Here is a 19,028-nt window from a genome sequence, read left to right as displayed (position 1 = left end):
ATTAAGAGGTACATTAACATCTCATATAGGAGTATATCCAAAGCTGTACGTGTCACAGCACGAATAAAGGTAAAACATATAAAAAAGGAACAGAACACTCAGGTGAGACCACAAACAATGATTTAATTAGATAATAAACCTAAGACCCCCCCCCCCCCCCACCATGGGCCCTGGTCTGTGTGTGACAGGGTAGAGCCATAACCGCTCCATCGGCCCTGCCCTGAGTGTGACAGTGGCAGCGCCCCAACCCCCTGATCGGCCCTGCTCTGTGGGTGATAGAGGGTGGCGCCCCAACCCCCCTCCACGGGCCTTGCTATGTGTAAAACAGGATAGAGCCATAACCTCCCCATTGGCCCTGCCCTGAGTGTGACAGGGTGCAGCACCCCAACCCCCTGATCTGCTCTGCTCTGTGTGTGACAGGGGGCGGTGCCCCAGCTCCCCTATCAGCCCTACTCTGTGAGTGACAGGGGAGAGCTCCTCAACCCCATGATGGGCCCTGCTCTGTGCGTGACAGGGGGGAGCTCCCCAAACCCCTGATCGACCCTGCTCTGTGTGTGACAGGGTACGGAGCCCCAACCCCCCTGATGGGCCCTGCTCTGTGCATGACAGGGGGCAGCGCCCCAACCCCCTGATCGGCCCTGCTCTGTGCATGGCAGGGGGTGGCGCCGCAACTTCCCTATCGACCCTGCCTTGAGTGTGACAGGGGGCAGTGCCCCAACCCCCCAATCGGCCCTGCTCTGAGCCCGACCAGGGGCTGCACCTAGGGATTGGGCCTGCCCTCTGCCACCCGGGAGCAGGCCTAAGCCAGCGGGTCATTATCTCCTGAGGGGTCCCAGACTGCGAGAGGGCACAGGCCGGGCTGAGTGACCCCCTCTCCCCCCCGAGTGCACAAATTTTTGTGCACCGGGACTCTAGTCTATACTAATAAAAGGGTAATATGTTAATTAGACTGAATAGACCGGATGTCTTCGACTGGGAATCAAAGCCTTGGTGACAGGGGCTGAGGCAGAGGTGGTTAGGGGTGATCAGGCAGGCAGGCAGAGCAGTTAGGGGCAATCAGGCTGGCAGGGGAGAGCAGTTAGGAGCATCAGGCAAGAAGGCAGAGGGGTTAGGGGTGATCAGGCAGGCAGGCAGAGGTGGTTAGGGGCAATCAGGCCAGCAGGGGAGAGAAGTTAGGAGCATCAGGCAAGAAGGCAGAGGGGTTAGGGGTGATCAAGCATGCAGGCAGAGGTGGTTAGGGGCAATAAGGCAGGCAGGCAGGTGAGCGTTTAGGAGCCAGTGGTCCCGGATTGTGAGAGGGATGTCTGACTGCCAGTTTAGGCCCGATCCCGGGAATCAGGCCTAAACTGGCAGTTGGACATCTCCGGAGGGGTCCTGGATTGGAGAGGGTGCAGGCCAGGCTGAGGGACACCCTCTCCCCTGTGCACAAATTTTGTGCACTGGGCCTCTAGTGTAGTCAATAATATTGTAAAAACTAGTGTGGCATCAGATGGGTACTAGGTTTATCGAAGTGATCACTTCAGAATCACTAGGTTGTATACCTGAAAATAATATAATATTGTGTGTCAAGTGTAATTTGAGACAGCACAGAGGGACCTGAAGAGTACTATGCTAAGCAAAATAAGCCAGTCACTTATATGTAAAATCTAATGAACAAAATAGATCCAGGGACATAGAAGCATGGAACACTTCCCTAACCTGGTGAAGGAAAAAGACTTTCAGGAGGAAAGCAAGGTTTGGGGTGGGGGTTGGAAGAGATTAACCAAAGAACATATACACATATATGCATAACTCACAGTGCAGTGAAGGCCTGAGGGAGTGATGGTGGTGGAGCAGGGCCAGGATGGAGGGGGTCAATGGTAAAAAAAAGGGGTTCATCTGTAATATTTTCAACAATAAATATAAATTTTAAAAAATTATTAAAGAAACAAATACATGAGTACTTTGAGGTTGGGTTATAAGTTCCACCTGATAATATTAAGAAAATTTAGAGCATACTTATCAACTGGCTCTAATTTTCAGCATCAGTAAGGGAGGACTCTGTTCAGATTTTAAAAGAAGCATAGTTATATGGGTGGTGTTAGAGGCAAAACCAAATTAATAGCTCTTTGGAAATGTGGGATGATTACATAGGATATGATCCCAAAGACTATGAGATTAGTCAAAGATCCTTCACACCTTTCACACTACCATTCATTTTCCTTGCCTACAAAGTCAAAAGTAATTTAAGAGTGGCAAGAGGAAAATATCCTATTTCATCCTTTTTTAAAAAATATTTTTTATTGATTTCAGAGAGGAAAGGAGAGGGAGAGAGAGATAGAAACAGCCATGATCAGAGAGAATCATTGATCGACTGCCTCCTGCACGCTCCCTACTGGGGATTGAGCCCACAACCCGGGCATGTGCCCTGACTGGGAATCAAACTGTAACCTCCTGGTTCATAGGTTGATGCTCAACCACTGAACCACACTGGCCGGACCTATTTCATACTTTTGAAGCTTTTCTTAATTGGAGAACTTTCCATTTCTTCGTTGACAACATGTTCTTTGCCTGGGAAGGATCTGTTGGTGGGAGTGTGCTCCCTTTCACTGGCCTGCTAGGGTCAGGCCCTTCGCTAAGTACTGTGTCCAGTTCTGGGTACACAATGGAAGTAGAATTTGGAAGACCTGTGACGATTCTCAGGGCACACAGAGTGACTGAGGACAGCAAGATCTACATTGAAAGGTAAGTGCAGAGGGATTACGTGGCTTGTAAAGAAGAAAAGAAGATGAGAATGATCAATTATCAGTATTCTAAAAATGAAAATACAGAGGCTTAAATGGTCTCAAGGACATTGATTCCTCCATGTCTTCTTTCTTCCCATGCCCTATTTCTAGTTTCTCACTTTTTTCCAGCATGTAAATGTGTTTAAACCTCTTCTGTTACAAAAATGAAAGAATCTCTCACTTGATCTCATTCTCCGGCTAAAACTTCCCTCTTAACCCACTGCCACGCACCTTGAAAGCGTCAGCGCTCCATCCCCATCTCTCATCCCCTTTCTGCACCTGCAGCCACGCAGCTATTCCCACCACCCACCCGAGCTGCACGGCTCAGGCCTCCAGTAACCTCTCAGTTGTTAAATACTATGGTCACCTTTTTCTTTAACTCTTTATTTTTCAAACTTCAAAATTATTTTAAAAGTTAGAGAAAAAGATGTGAAAATAGCACAGAGAGCTCCCAAATATTCTTACCAAGATTCACCAATTTTTAACATTTTGCCACATTTTATCATTCCTTCTCTGTCTCTTCATATATAGATAGACACACACATTTACATATATAGTATTTATATTATTGTTTGTGGTATTGGTATTAGTTTTCTCTGAATCATTTGAAACTCGAATCACCCCATTTTCACGGCATCTGTTTACTTGTTTCTGCAAAGTTTGACCTTGCTCACTGATTTTTCTTTCTTGAAATTTCCATGTCTCCAGTTTTATGACACTGTTTTATCCTAGTCAGCTTTTGACCTGTCTAGCAATTCCTTTGTAGTCTCACCTTCTGCTCTCTACCTCTGCCTCTGCTCACTCTTAAACGTCTGCCGTTCTTTATAGGGCCTTGTTCTAGACCTTTCTCTCTTCTTCCACTACCTACCTGGGGCATTTCAGCAATTCCTGCAGCTTCAATGCACCAGTGAATTCTAATGATGCAAATGTATGTTGCTAGCTCCTATGTCTCTCCTGTGTTCTGTACCCAGACCAGATACAAGCAACTCCAAACTCAACACAACCCCACCCCCCGCCCTTCCTCACGCCCTCTTCCAGGCAACTCCAAACTCAACACCAAGCCCCCCCCCCATCCTCATGCCCTCCCCCTTTCAGACCAGCACCAAAGCCCTCCTTCCTTTTCTTCCTCAGTGGAACTGAGACACTCATCAGACACTTGGAAACTTAGCTTTTGCTTTCGGGGCTAGCCCTCAGCCTAGACTCAAATAAACTCTAAACCTTTCATCTATTTGATGATGTGATCAGGATTCCAAAGAAAACCACCAGGACCACCTGCGGACACAGACCTGCTGTTAGGTCCCAGCAGGAGCCCATTGTGCTGCGCTGGCTCCTGGCTTCATATTGGTGACCTTGGAATCCCAGACCTTCCTGCTTTTGGTTGCAGTCCTGGCTTTGCTTGAGCTGCTATTAGAAAATCCCCGAGGTGGCACCAAAGATAAGGGTTGGTTGAATTAAAATTAACCCAGAAAAAGGAAGAAGGGGTGTTTGTTTTTATGTTTCGGTCTTTCAATTGGGATTGCTTTTTAAGAGTCTGAATAAAAAAGAAATATCTTTGCTAGTTAAATGAGAGGGACAACTACATCTTCCAGCCCCAGTTTTGGGCAGTCTTCACTAACTAAATATCACAGTGGGGAGTCTGGGAACCTCAAGGCACGAAGTGATCACACAGGGAAACCCAGGACAGTGTAATAATAACTGACTTGTCTGGGGACGTACCCATAGGACCGTCACTCAGTGCTCCAAGTCCATGGCTGTATTAGACAGCCAGAGAGAGGCACCCAGGCACATGAGGGCTCTAGACTCAGGAGGTAAAAGCCCCAAGGAAGTCAACCCACAAGCAGCACCCTGTAACCCACAACTTAATATTTCTAGAAGCTTATTCAGATTCTACAGATTTCAAAAGAAAATTAAATTCAAAATGGGAAATTGTACCTCCAAGGCCAACAAACCCCAAACGGACAGCCACTTATTAGCACTCCTGGAGGATTCACGTACAATTCACGCAGAGCTTTATTTGTAAGTATTTAAAGAAATGGAAAGATTTAACTAAAAAATGATTATAGGTTAAAATGGCTAAAATGGGGAACTTTGGATATATTCAAATTGATTTTTATGCATGCACAATTGGAAAAAGCCAGCTCTAAAATGAAACAAAATGAATGGGAAGCTTACTTTGACTGAAAATTAGGAGCCTCAAGACAAGGCGTAGATAAACTCTCTTTTCCCCAGGAAGTTCATAAAAAGGTTTGAGAGGCTGTCTCTGAATTAAAAATGGCTTCCAAGTCCCTACTCCTCCCTCTTTTCCAATTACGCCACTATATCCTTTCTGCTCTGAGCTTTTCTGTGTGGACTTACTAGTATTTTCCTTCCTCCTCCCCTCCCCTTCTCTTCCTGCTCTCCCGCCTTCACCTCCCCTGACTGAAAAAGAAACTAAAAACAGCTGAGCCTGGACGAGCTAGAAAGACCAGACATTCTGGTGGCTCCCTTTAGGGAAACGCCAGTCCCAGGAGGGGAGAACCAGCAATAACTTGTGTGACCTCATGTAGAAAACAATTAAGAAACCCGGCTGGAGATGTTCCCCATCCCCTCCACGACCCTGGCAGACTTTCGAGGAATTTGATGTAACTATTAGGACACATGAGCCTGGCTTCTCAGACCTGTCCCAGCTGATACACCTGTTCGTTTCCGAGAGGAAGGCAGCACAAAAGCTACATAAGGCTTGTTGGGAAAAAACCTACAGAGGGTTTTTAAGACAGAGACCAGGATGAATACAGGGAACCAGCCCGTTGGTTTTACCAAAGCCCCTCCTGAGGCGTCCCCCAAAAGAGACTGGACTGAAACCCAGCAATGTAGGTGGAGACCTGACGAAACCAGGCCTGATTTCTGTGAACACTTCAATAAAACTTCCAAACAACATTCAGACCTGTTTCCAGACAATTTTAATAATCATCGAAATTACCCATTTCTCAAGTTGCCATTTTTGGAAGGATTAGATGAAGAGTTTGTAATTCTGGTTGAACAGCATCAATTAAACTGGCCTACTATGCATGCTAATCAGCTAGCAGTTCTGGCTGATCAATTATCTAAACTATTCAAAAGAAGGAAAAGGATGGAGCTACTAAAATCATGAATTTACAGCTCCAATAATGAAGCAATCAGGGCAGACCTTCCCAAAGGACTTTCACCAGGGAAAGGAGAACCTGCTTCTACAACAAGCCAGGACATCTGGAGAAAGATGGCAGAAAACCGAAATGGCATTTAGGAAAAAAAGAAAAGAAAAGAAAGAAACAGAAGCAAGCATAGGGCTGCTCCAAAAATTATGAGAAGGTATTTCCCCTCTCCTTACCAATCTTCAGAGGAAACTGAAATTATCACCAAGGGGAAAATTACCAAGGCTCTCATCCCTGCCAGGACTACTTTCTCTGTTTCCAACCCTACCCAGTTACATCGCCCTCACCCTCAGAGTAAATCTCCTAAACAAATGGTAGGGGCAGCTAACCAATTATGTCTTTTTTTAAATTAAATCTTTATTGTTCAGATTATTACATTTGTTCCTCTTTTTTCCCCCCCATAACTCCCTTCCTTCCAGTTCCCACCCCACCCTCCGCCCTCATTCTCCACCCACTGTCCTCTTTCATAGGTGCACGATTTTTGTCCAGTCTCTTCCCGCATCTCCCACACCCTTTTCCTCCCCAAGAATAGTCAGTCCATTCCCTTTCTATGTCCCTGATTCTATTATAATCAACAGTTCATTCTGTTCATCAGATTATTTATTCACTTGATTTTTAGATTCACTTGTTGATAGATGCATATTTGTTGTTCATAATTTGTATCTTTACCTTTTTCTTCTTCCTCTTCTTAAAGGATACCTTTCAGCATTTCATATAATACTGGTTTGGTGGTGATGAACTCCTTTAGCTTTTTCTTACTGTGAAGCTCTTTATCTGACCTTCAATTCTGAATGATAGCTTTGCTGGATAAAGTAATCTTGGTTGTAGGTTCTTGGCATTCATCACTTTGAATATTTCTTGCCACTCCCTTCTGGCCTGCAAAGTTTCTGTTGAGAAATCAGCTGACAGTTGTATGGGTATTCCCTTGTAGGTAACTGAGTTTCTTTCTCTTGCTGCTTTTAAGATTCTCTCTTTGTCTTTTGCTCTTGGCATTTTAATTATGATGTGTCTTGGTGTGGTCCTCTTTGGATTCCTTTTGTTTGGGGTTCTCTGCGCTTCCTGGAGTTGTAAGTCTATTTCTTTCACCAGGTAGGGGAAGTTTTCTGTCATTATTTCTTCAAATAGGTTTTCAATATCTTGCTCACTCTCTTCTTCTGGCACCCCTATAATTCAGATGTTGGTATGCTTGAAGCTGTCCCAGAGGCTCCTTACACTATCTTCGTATTTTCGGATTCTTTTTTCATTTTGCTTTTCCGGTTGGGTGTTTTTTGCTTCTTCGCATTTCAAATCTTTGACTTGATTCTTGCGCTCCTCTGGTCTGCTGTTGGGAGTCTGTATAATATTCTTTATTTCAATCCGTGTATGCTTAATTTCTAGTTGGTTCTTTATCACAACATCGAGGGTCTCATTAGATTTCTTGTAGATCTCAATAAGTTTATCGGCGGCTTCTAGACAGTTCTTGAGGGACCTTAAAAGTGTGGTTCTGAACTCAATAGCCTCCATTGACAATTTTGTCCTGTTTCTTTGTCTCCGCATTTTTTATGCTTTCTTGGTGTACCCCCTAGTGGTCTTTGTGCGCAGTCTTGTTGTAGTTAAGCCTTGATTGTTGTAGTTAATACTAGGGGGATTTGACCTCCAGGCCAACTGGCTGTGAGAATCAGCTGTGTCTGCAGTGGGAAAACTTCTGTCCTCTGGGGAGGTGCTAATCTAGCCTTTGGCTGAGGCTATCTGGCAAATGGCTCTGTGCAGGGCTTGGGCGGGGCAGGTCACACAGGATCAACAGGGTGGGCGGAGGGAGCAGTTATGGCTGCTCTCAGTCCCGTCCCCAGAGGATCTGCCTCTCAGAGTCCCAGCAACCGCTGCAAACCTCGGAGAGAAAGCTGCCCTCGTGTTCCGACCGATGCCAGACAGTCCTGCTTCTCCCGTTTGAGTCTGGGTCCCTAGAGACTCGCCCAGAACTTGAGCTCAGAATGTGAGACTCCCTCCTGATTGAAAACGACAACCGCGCCCTCAGCCACCAGCCGGCTCCACGCGCACCTCCGTACCTTTGTATTTTCCACACTGCGCCTCCTCTGAGCCTGGGTATGCTGTTCTCTTTCCTTCTAGTTGAAGAATTTCCCCTCAGCCAGCCTTCCTGTGGTTCTGGGTGATGTCCGTTCCGTCTTTTAGTTGTATTTTTGAAGTGGTTGTGCGAGGCAGCAAACTCCGGTGTTTACCTATGCCGCCATCTTGGTTTCCCAATTATGTCTTTTTAATGCAGAATCTGTTCCCTCAGGAATGTTACGGGGCAACATATATTTTTACTAGTCAAATCTGCCCCAATACACCTGATAGGACAAGACTTCCTTGAAGCTCATGACACCCACATATCCTCTTCTAAAAGGTCAAATGTATTTAGAAGTAAATAGATCGATTGAGAAAATTATTTTAAAGGAGCCTGGAAAAGAGGAAACTGCCTGGCCAGTGTGGCTCAGTTGGTTGAGCATCATCCCGAGCACTGAAGGGTCACCAGTTCGATTCCAGGTCAGGGCACAGGCCAGGGTTGTGAGTTCGCTCTCCTGCCAGGGTGCATACAGAAGGTGGCCTGTTGAGGTTTCTTTCTCCCTCTCTCTTCCTCTCTCTCAAATCAATAAAAGCATTTTTTTAAGAAAAGAGGAAACTAATCTTGAGACTGAACATTTACTACAGGATGTCCCCATGGAGCTCTGGGATCTTTCTATGGATATTGGCAAGATTAAGTGAGTCATGATGTGTGTTTTCTTACTGGGTTGAGGTATTCCCTTGCAGAACAGCAACTGCTTTAATGTAGGCAAATTATTATTAGAAAAATAATTTCCAATTGGGGAATTTCCACTGGATTACATAATAACTGAGGGACTCATTTCACTGGGAAAATAATGCAATCCATTTATAACATTTGGCCTATTCTGCAACATTTTAATTGTTCTTATCATCCCCCCCCACCCCCCCACCCCCCGTCCTCTGGATTGGTGGAATGTACCAATGGTACAATCAAAACTCAAATAGCTAAATTCTCAGAAGCTTTATCTCCCTTGGCCAACAGCTCTTCCTATAATGCTCCTCAGCCTAAGATCCACCCCTTTCGGTAAACACGGCCTTTCTCCTTATGAGACAGTGACTGGCTGCCTGATGCATCTGGATGAAGGGGCATATGAACCAGCCTTGCTAAAAGGAGACATTCCACATGCTTGTCAAGGACTCACTAACCAACTGGAAGAAAATTATAAATTAATGACTGATTCATTTCATACTGTGCTCCCACGAGACAAAGACTTAAATACCACGGCTTACAATAAAGAGATTGTCTATGGGAAGACACAGCAAGTAAAACATTCACTCCAACCTCCTTGGAAGGGACCCCATTAGATATTGTTAAGCAATCCAGGTGCAGCTAAACTTAAAGGAGTTCATGCACGGAGTCACATTTCTCATTTTAAAAAGGTACCTGGCCCCAAACGGACATCTGCCCCTGTCTGCGACACTTGCCTCCACCTACATCAAACATCAAAAACTACTCGAAGGTGAGAAGCCACCGCCAACTGAAGTGAAGACCTGTTTCCCAAAAGACTGGACCAGGCCTGTGTCACACCAGCCTTTACATAAACTCTTACTTGAATTTCTCGCCTTTATCCCTTGCTGATCTTGATTTATATTACAGGAAGATTGTCTAACATAATAAATAACAAACCCAATTGTTCCCCCTTTCCTTGCTCTCTCTTTCATCATTCTCTCTAATGCCTGGGAAGACATTTTAGTGAAACTCTCCCAAAGTTCTGCTAAGGAGGAAATCTAAGTGATTGCTAGATATGTCATCAAATTCCTAAATCAATAAGAGACCAATACTTACCACTAGTTGCACCTGTTACCAACCTTGATGCAGGTGGATATTATTCAAGAACCAGGGACGTCCATTCCATGCTTTCACCATTCCCTGTCATCTCTACCAAATTTGAGTTTAACTCTGCCCCCTCTCTGATCTCCTTCTTACTTGATCTCTAAATGTCTACATGGCAAAATTGAAAAGAAAAATATAACCAATATCACCCCAGTGGATTTTGGAAACCATGTAACTGGTTTCATTCTTGATTGAAAGGGAATCTCTCGGTCATACTTATGAAGGAATCTATAAACAAAAATACTCCAGGGGCGGTGGGGTGGTGGTGGTTTGTGCCCCACTCAAATTCATTTTTATTTGTGGCATAGAAGATCCCCCAGCTAAAGGATGGGCACTTTGATGTTTAAATAGTTGGCAAATGGAAGAACTCTGTTTATTGGGGCAATTCACCACTCCTTTATCTATTCATAAGAATCCCCTGACTTTCCATAGGACAAATTATTTTAACAAAGAGCTGTTTCAATAGAAGCAAAAACAGATCATAAGGCCCCAAAGGGAAATGCTGACTGGTTATGAGGACAGTATTGGTAAAGTATACTCAGCATACCAATCCCAAGAGCCAGAATATATATCAATAAAATTATGATTAAATTTTTATCTGTTACCATCAGAAAATTGCTAAAAAGATGGCTAAGATGATTGACCCAACAAAATCTCTATATTCTCTTGCTTGGGTTGCCCTTGACAATCACGTAGCCTTTGACCATTTGCTCATACTGCCTATTCCATCTCAGGGAAGCAGAGACTTAATTAGAAAAGGTCGCTTAACAAGCTAAGTGGCTACAATAAGAAAAGATGACCCCCTGCATGCATTGTTCAGCTGGCTACCTTCAGGATTAGCACATCGTTTCGATTTCTGTTAAAGATTGTTTGATATTGGTAGGTTTGCTGATCTTTTTTGTAGCATTCAAATCAAAGTCATTGTCTTTCCCACTGCTTGAAATCAGCTGCTCATACTAAAATTATGGTGGCACAAAGAATAGAAATGATCCCTCAAGCACTATGTCCTTTAGTTAGGAATGACTTAAACTCTTTTTCTGCTATACGTAAAGTGCTTGCATATCTTTTTGGATCAAAAAGATATAGACTAACTAGGCTCATAAGTCTGACTGCCTTTTGCCAATTGCTCATGACTAATGCCTGCGCCTTAATCAAACCCTGTTATCCATGTTAATACAAATGGAAACGGAAATGGCTATAATGTGACAATGGGTATAAACACCTATGGGACTCTTATGGTCTCCCTGAGCTTTGGAAATTATTAAATGGAAAATGTAATGTATGACACATTTAGTACCCAGCTAAATCCTAAAGTGAAATTTTCCATAATTTAACTGGATGGTAAAAAAAAACACCTATTCTTAATAACACTTTCCAAGGGAAGTAGATGAGCCATATTTAAAAACATGACAGCACATGGGAGCCCATATCATTGTCAGATTATGAAAATCAAAGATATAAACAGTTATTCTCTCAGACTATGTGAAATCTGAGTTTACCCAAACCTTGTCTATTGTATCTACCCCAACAAACAACAATACATGGTACATGGGAAAGGGACATTTTTGTCAGGAAGGATTAGAAAATTCCTCTGTTATGCTAAGTAACTTCTTTTGTAATAATACTAAATTTATAGTAAATGCTACAAAAATATGGTATAATATAGAGATTATAGGTAAAGAAACTTTACCTAAGGCTAATAAAACATAACAATTTTAACATTGAAAATCAAATGTACTGTGAGATTTAACTCAATCCATGAAGTTATTTATATGAAAACTGGTTAGGAGAAAAACTCAAAATTTAGATCATGAAATAGCTAAAAGTCTTCATTCACTGAGCCAAACCTATCATAAAGTATAGATGGCACTAGATGGAGGAAAACACATTGTTATTTTGGTAAAAAATATGGTGACAGGAAAGCCAAGATGGCAGCATAGGTAAACATCGATACTCGCCAACTCCCAAAACCACATCAAAATTACAACCAAAACACAAAACAACCATCATTCAGAACCACCTGAAAGCTGGCTGAATGGAAGTCCTACAACTAATGAAGTAAAGAAGAAAGCGCACTGAGACTGGTAGGAGGGGTGGGGGCACAGAACGGGCTGGTCTGACACCCACGTGTGGTGTATTTTTTAACCGGGAGGGAGGTGGTCTCTACAGAGGCTGCCCATGAGGAACAAGGGGTCCCAGCCCCACACGAGACCCCTAGCCCAGGGTTCCAGAGCTGGGAAGAGAAGTGCCCACAACTATGGGCTGTAAAAACCAGCGAGGATTGTGGCTGAAGGACACGGAGGCTGCTGGAGACCCAGGCGTTTCTTTTAAAGGGCCAGCGCAAACTTATTCAATCCCTCTGAGCTCCAGCACCGGGCAGCTTTGGGGGAATCCAGGGACATACGGGAAGGAACTGGATGGGGCAGGAACTTGGGGCAGCTTTCTCCCAGATAGGGTGCTCTCAGGAGTCATTGATCCTGTGCTGGGAGCTCCCCTGTCACAGGGCTGACTAGCAGCCATATCTGAGTTTCCATCAAGATGGCCCACACTGTTTGCTCTGCCCTGGTGATTCCCTGAGATGCTGCCCCATTCAATTTGCAGCTCCACCCAAGCTGTTTGCAGTAGCTTTTCCATATGAATGGCCTGTCTTGACTCAGGCTTCAGACTTTCCTAAAATCTATTAAACAAGCTGCAGCTGGTGACAGTGTGTCCTCAACCTATCAATAAGAGGCCCAAGACCCAGCACTAGCGCCAGCCTGCCTTGCATCACAGCTGGGCCTCACCTGAGCACATCCAAGCCCAACACAAATAGCAGCCATCAGCAGATCCCTCTGTAGCTCCTGCTGGGTAGCTGCAGGCAGTGGCCAACTCTGCACTCCCAGGAGGCCCCAGAGCCAGTGCACCCTGTGGACAGCTTCAGACCATAGCAGATTACAACTCTACATGCCCACCAGCGACACACTCAAGAGGCAGACTCAGTGAGCACCAAAGCCCCATTGAAGCAAGTCCTGTCCCATAGGGGTGTCTTCTGCACAACAGCTCTTCCATTGTAGACGCAGCTGGTCATCACAGCCAATTGGCCTGGAGGTCAACTCCTCTCAGTGATGCCAACAGCAATCAAGGCTCAACTACAAGACTGTGCACATAAGCCAACACAGGGGCACACCTAGAGTGCCCAGCTTAGGTGATTGGGAAGCCTGAGCCTCTGGGCCCTACAGAACCCCTACTATACAAGGCCACTCTACCAATTCCAGGACACATAGCAGCTCTGCCCAATACAAAGAAACGGACACAGGGAAGCAGCCAAACCGCAGAGACAAAGAATACAGGCCACAAATGAAAAAAATGGAAGCAAGCAAACTACTGGATGCAGAGTTCAAAACCACAGCTATAAGGTTACTCAAGGGTCTTCATGAGAGCTTCACGGGAATTAATGAGAGTATCAAGGGACTTAGTGGGACTTTCAAGGATCTTAGTGAGAACGTCAAAGACATAAAAAAAGACCAGTCAGAAATTAAGCATACACTAACTGAAGTAATGAATAATTTATAGGGATTCAAAAGTAGAGTAGAGGATTCTGAGAATCAAATAAACAATTTGGAATACAAGGAAGCAAAAAACATCCCATCAGAAGAGCAAAAAGAAAAAAGAATCTAAAAATATGAAGTTAGTGTAAGGAGCCTCTGGGACAACTTCAAGCATATCAACATCACATCATGGGGGTGCCAGAAGGAGAAGAGCGAGAGTAAGATATTGAAAACCTAGTTGAAGAAATAATGACAGGAAACTTCCCTATCTGGTGAAAGAAATAGACTTACAAGTCCAGGAAGCGCAGAGAACCCCAAACAAGAGGAACCCAAAGAGGACGTTCCCTCTCACCTCGGGATGAACTGCCACTTCCAAAGGAAACCGACTTGGGAGCAGCACAGAAGTGGACGTATTTTGGAATTGTGAATTTCCCTGCGTTTTCCATGCTTTTCTTCTCTAAGGGGTTATAACTTTGAATGTTTAGAGAATGACATGATGATTTTCCTCTAGGAAATAGAACCTTTGGAAAAATGGGTCGGGTTGGCTGGCTGAGCAAGCACTGGCTCCTCTGGGCAGGCGCCAGTGTCATCCCTCGGAGGTGTGACCATCCTCAGGCGTAAGAATAAACCCCAAGTGACAAGAAGTCAGTCACAGACTTGACTTATTCAGCAGTCACCCGGGAAACACATTGAAAATTCAGTTCAGCAGTAACCTTTAGCTGTTGGGCACTTTGGTGCCAGTTGTTTTCAGGATCGATGGCAACATTTCCCATCTCCTCGGCACTCTGGATAGACACCTTGTCAGTTACTCCGACTGGGGAGATCTAAGAGGGTGAAGCATGTAGCGTGCTAACTGGACTCGGGTTGGTCATAGAGCCATGGGGTTCCGGTTTCTAGGAAAAGGGCTGGTTTTATTTTCAGTTCATTTCAAGGATTCATGTTCATCCTCAGGGACCTGGATTGTTCCAAAGAGAAAGGGGAATAAGCAGTTTTCTCTTTCAGGCATGCTTTGAATATTGGTGCCTTGAGGTCACACTACTAATTACTTTAAATGCTCTACATACCCAGAGGACCCGGTTTTATAAGGGTTTTATAAGTTATCTGAACCAGATGCTGCAACTAATGTTTGAGCATGCGAGACAAAATAATATAATGAAGTAACACTACCCTGCAAGATGATAACAATAGAAGTGACATAGTATTTGATATACAGTGAATGCTTACAGTATGCCAGTAGCTGTCCCCAGCACTTAGCATCTATCAGTTAATCCTCAAACAACCTTATCAGGTAGGCACTATTATTATTACCTTTTATAAAATAGAAAAACTAAGGGACACAGAGGTAAGTAACTTGCCCAGAATCAACAGCTAGGAAGTAGTAAAGGCAGTGTAAACCCAGAGTCTAAGCTTTGCTAAACTAACTCACTTATTAGAAATATCGTCTTTGACTTGCAGAATTTTTTGGTTTGGCATTCAGTGAATTTGAAGGACATAGGTCAGTGGTTCTCAACTTTAGTAAGATATTAGAATAAACTAGGAAGTTTTTAAAAAAATATCAGTGCAATTAAGTCAGAACCTCTGGGGTGGTCCCACATATGGATATGCCTTAGCCACCACCACTTACGCAGGTCTAACCTTAGCCAGGTTTGGGAACCACTGATAAAGGCAGCTTTATTAGACGTGGGTCCCCAAATTCTGCAGGCCCTCCATTGCCTCCATGAGCTACCTGTTCTAAATTTAGAAAGTGAGACTGCTTCTGTCCTGCGTGGAATTCTGGGCACCAGGGAGCATTTCAGAAGCAAAGTTACAGTTATACAACCTTCATATTGGAAAAGATTCCGGAGGGGCTCCGGTGAACCCCTGGTACTTCTGTGCCATGTAGATGTTCACCCACTTGCTGCTAAATGCATGCCCCTCTCCTGGCAGAAGTTACCTGTTTGTCAGTGTTAGTACAGCTTTAAGGATCCTTGGGGAAGGAAGGAAGGAAGGAAGGAAGGAAGGAAGGAAGGAAGGAAGGAAGGAAGGAAGGAAGGAAAAGCCTTGAAGGGAGGGGAAGGGAATGGAAGGGAAGGGAAGGGAAGGGAAGGGAAGGGAAGGGAAGGGAAGGGAAGGAAGGAAGGGAAGAAGGGAGGGAGGGAAAAGAAAAAGGCGGCTTGCGAATATCCCCTTTCGGTGGGAAACCTGGTCCTTTCCACCGCCCCTTGGCTTGAAATGTTAGGTTCTTAATCTCGCTTCAGGCGGAGCACTTATTCCTCCAGTGAGCAGCCCACATGCCACAAGGCTCCTCCTTAGGAGCAGAAACCCGTCTTCCTCTGGCTCCTGTCCCTCAGCCCTCGAGGTCACATGGAACAGGCCAATCTCGCCTTCAGAAAGCACCCAGTGCGGCGGGAGCTGACCGAGCGCCTTCCTGAGCCTCCCCTGCCCGAGGAGCAGCGTGGGATTCCCGGGACGCCACTGGCGCTGGCCCTGGCCGCGGCTCCATCACCTGCAATGCTGGCCTCCCCTTTCTGATGTGATTGATTTCAAAATTTCCATTCAGGATTTTATACGGGTTTTGTTAACTTCCCCTGGGGGCTGTGGCGTGAGCAGCAGCAGGTGTAACACTGGAAAGAACACGGGGTTTAGGATCTGTCGTGTCTGCTCGAGTTCTCTGTCTGCTGCTTACTTTTACCTCACATTATGCGGACTGGTATTCAGTATGAAAAGAAGCAAAAACATTTATCAAATATTAAGTAGGAAGCAAGCATTTGACATTGAAGATCACCTCATTCCTTCCCACTCAGGGTGGCTTCTCTGGCGCAAAAAAGAACATTTTGTTTCCTTTATTTTTGAATGCAACCTTCTCTACCTGAATGGCTACTTATCACAATTACTGTACTCACACATATACATTTATGTATAGTATACACATGTGTGTGGGGGGACAAATAGGAAGTGTGGGAGTTTAGATACTTAAAGCTTAATCTGAAAATGGAAAAATAAAACTTTATCATGCTTGAATTTTCACTGCTGCTACCAGGATCAACATGAACTATTTGATGATGGCCTTTTTCTGAGTCCAATGGGAGCAATCAACAGGGTTTGAATGATCACCTGCTCTGCAAATGGAAAACTTCACGTGAAAAGTTGAACTCGTGCTGAGATGGAGAGTTTAACAACAGGTGCTGCCCAAGGTCGGGACCATCTCTCCTGCGTCCAGCTCCAGGCCCCTCTCGCAGGGCCTGGCCAAGAAATACTGGGCACTTTAGAAAGTCCTAAGTTTTACAACTTTGTCGTCATGATTACGAGTTTCAATCCCTTATTGCCACCATGTTGAAAGGAAGCACAGCTCACTGAAGAGGACAATCAACTCTGTCTGGGAGAAGTGAAGGCTAAGATTGTAAGAAAAACACAACCCACCCAAACAGGCAGCCTAAACGGACAAGGAAACAACCCTTTTTCAAACCCCAGACACACAGGTCTGGGATGAGCTGTTGTCTGGAGCCTCAGAGAAAAGTTGGGCTTATGCCTTGACCTGCCCCTGGGCAGTGTTACCCTGTGGCTGCTGCGAAGGGGGCTTGGTCAGTAATTCAAGCTTTCCCTGGTGACACTCGTAGATTGGCAATGACGGGATCCATTGTATAGCTTAGGTAAAAGTTTACAAACTGAACATACATCGTCTGACGCTTCCTTCCCCAGAGAATGTAGGATGCAGGATGCTCCCATAGCGCCGTTTTGCGGGAACTCGGGTCTGAGTCACCCAGCAGCGTCCTGGGCAAGTAGAGCATGCTTCTACATTATCTCTTTGAAAGTGGAATGGGACACAACCTCTGCCAGCTATTTTTTTTTTTTTGTGAACCATTCTATTAATACCAATCAAATTGAGAAAATGATCAAATGAAATTGCATTTTGAGCATCATAAGCTGTGTAATGTCTATTCTGTTAAATTGGGGCCTATAATTGCTTCTCTACTGAAAAGATACAACAAAGACAGCAATCATGGCATGTCATTATCCCAGACTAGAAAACGGCCTTTGCTGGGAGGACTTCAAAGGCTTGTGGTTCTCGAATTGCATTTGGCTGCTATTGTTGAAGCGCAGGCAATCTCGATGAGGTGTTTACACCGAGGCAAGGCAGGAGCAGAGCCTGAGAGCCTGGGTCTAGAGCCATTAAAAAATTGTACATTATGTTCCTCGCTTTGATGTGAGGGTTTGTAGGTAGGAAAGCAACTCAGACCGAGCACAGCTGAGCTAGATTGGCGGCTGCTCTCAGAGAGACCCATCGCTCCCAGGGAACAGCACCACAGAGAAGTGGATGCTTTACCAGGAGCTGACGTGAGTCCGTGGATCGGCATAGACACGCATGGAAACGTGTTTAAGCAGCATATTGCCACGAGGTCCGCCATCACCGGAGAGTTGGGGCCTTTTTCCTTTCTGTGTTTTTTATTACTGACCTTCTATTCCGATGTTGTGAGGAGACTCACATTGATATACGAAGTTCCTTATGATTCTCATTCCTTGATGGCGCTAACAACTAGCATATCTCCCAATAAAAACAGGCCAGATTCTGATTTTTTAAAATGTGGTGTTTGCTTACCATGACTCCAACACAACTCTTATGAATATTATTTTAATCCTCACCCAGGGATATTTTTCCATTGATTTTTTAGAGAGATTGGAAGAGAGAGGGAAAGACAGAGAGAAACATCCATGTGAGAGAAACACATTGATTGGTTGCACGAGCCAGGAACTGAGGTAGGAGCCCTTGACCTGAATCAAACCGGGGCCCTTCAGTCCGCAGGCCGACGCTCCAGCCACTGAGCCAGACGGGCCAGGACGAGCACACCTGCCATTTCACCCCGTCTCCAGGGCACAGCCTGGACTGGTGTGCGTTTGCTTGTTAACTTGCTGAATGAAGGGTCTGCAGTATGAATTCCCTGCTCGATTCCTCATACATTCTGCGTGTGGGCTGGTCCCCTAGCAGCAGCAGGAGGCGAGGCAGGGCCGGGCAGGGTGGCTTTGTGAGGCTCCGCGTGCTATTCGCGCAGCCGTTTGAATTCGCTGGGGGTTTACACGACTTATTCAGCACATGAGATAGTTTGGTTCTGCAGTTGGCCACTCTCTGCATCGTATAGAACACTTAATAATGTCCTAGCAGGCATGTGCTCAATAAAAATTGGATGATTGCCGAAACCGGTTTGGCTCAGTGGATAGAGCGTCGGCCTGCGGACTGAAAGGTCCCAGGTTCGATTCCGGGCAAGGGTATGTACCTGGGTTGCGGGCACATTCCCAGTAGGAGATGTGCAGGAGGCAGCTGATCGATGTTTCTCTCTCATTGATGTTTCTGACTATCTCTCTCCCTTCCTCTCTGTAAAAAATCAATAAAGTATATTAAAAAAGAATTAGATGATATGGAAACCTTTGGCTATATTATTTTTTATATTCATTTTCTATATGAGATTCTCGAGTTGTACAACCTAAAACTAATTATGCCTGTCACCTACTTAAAACTTCATTGATTTTCCATGGCCCCTAATCTTTAAAAATGTATAAGCCCCCCCCCCCACCAAAAAATTAAAATAAAAAATGCATAAGCCCTGCACCCTCTGCTCTTCAGCCTCGATTCCCTCCTCTCTCCTGTGTACTGTGTGCGTCCTGTGGGTGGGCCACG

General features: G+C 44.9%; 1 protein-coding gene across 1 annotated transcript in view; it reads right to left on the bottom strand.

The window, feature by feature from the left end:
* The window catches only part of JHY (junctional cadherin complex regulator), a 94,563-nt gene that overhangs the window by 35,740 nt on the left and 39,795 nt on the right, over window positions 1–19,028 (bottom strand). Inside the window, 1 exon segment of the mRNA XM_023746253.1 lies at window positions 14,093–14,202. Coding sequence (XP_023602021.1) covers window positions 14,093–14,202 — 110 coding nt within the window.

The sequence above is a fragment of the Myotis lucifugus genome, unplaced genomic scaffold (assembly GCF_000147115.1).
Source record: "Myotis lucifugus unplaced genomic scaffold, Myoluc2.0 scaffold_642, whole genome shotgun sequence".
Taxonomy (NCBI): domain Eukaryota; kingdom Metazoa; phylum Chordata; class Mammalia; order Chiroptera; family Vespertilionidae; genus Myotis; species Myotis lucifugus.
The sequence above is the reverse complement of the archived record's forward strand: the minus strand, read 5'-3'. Positions and strand labels throughout refer to the sequence as shown.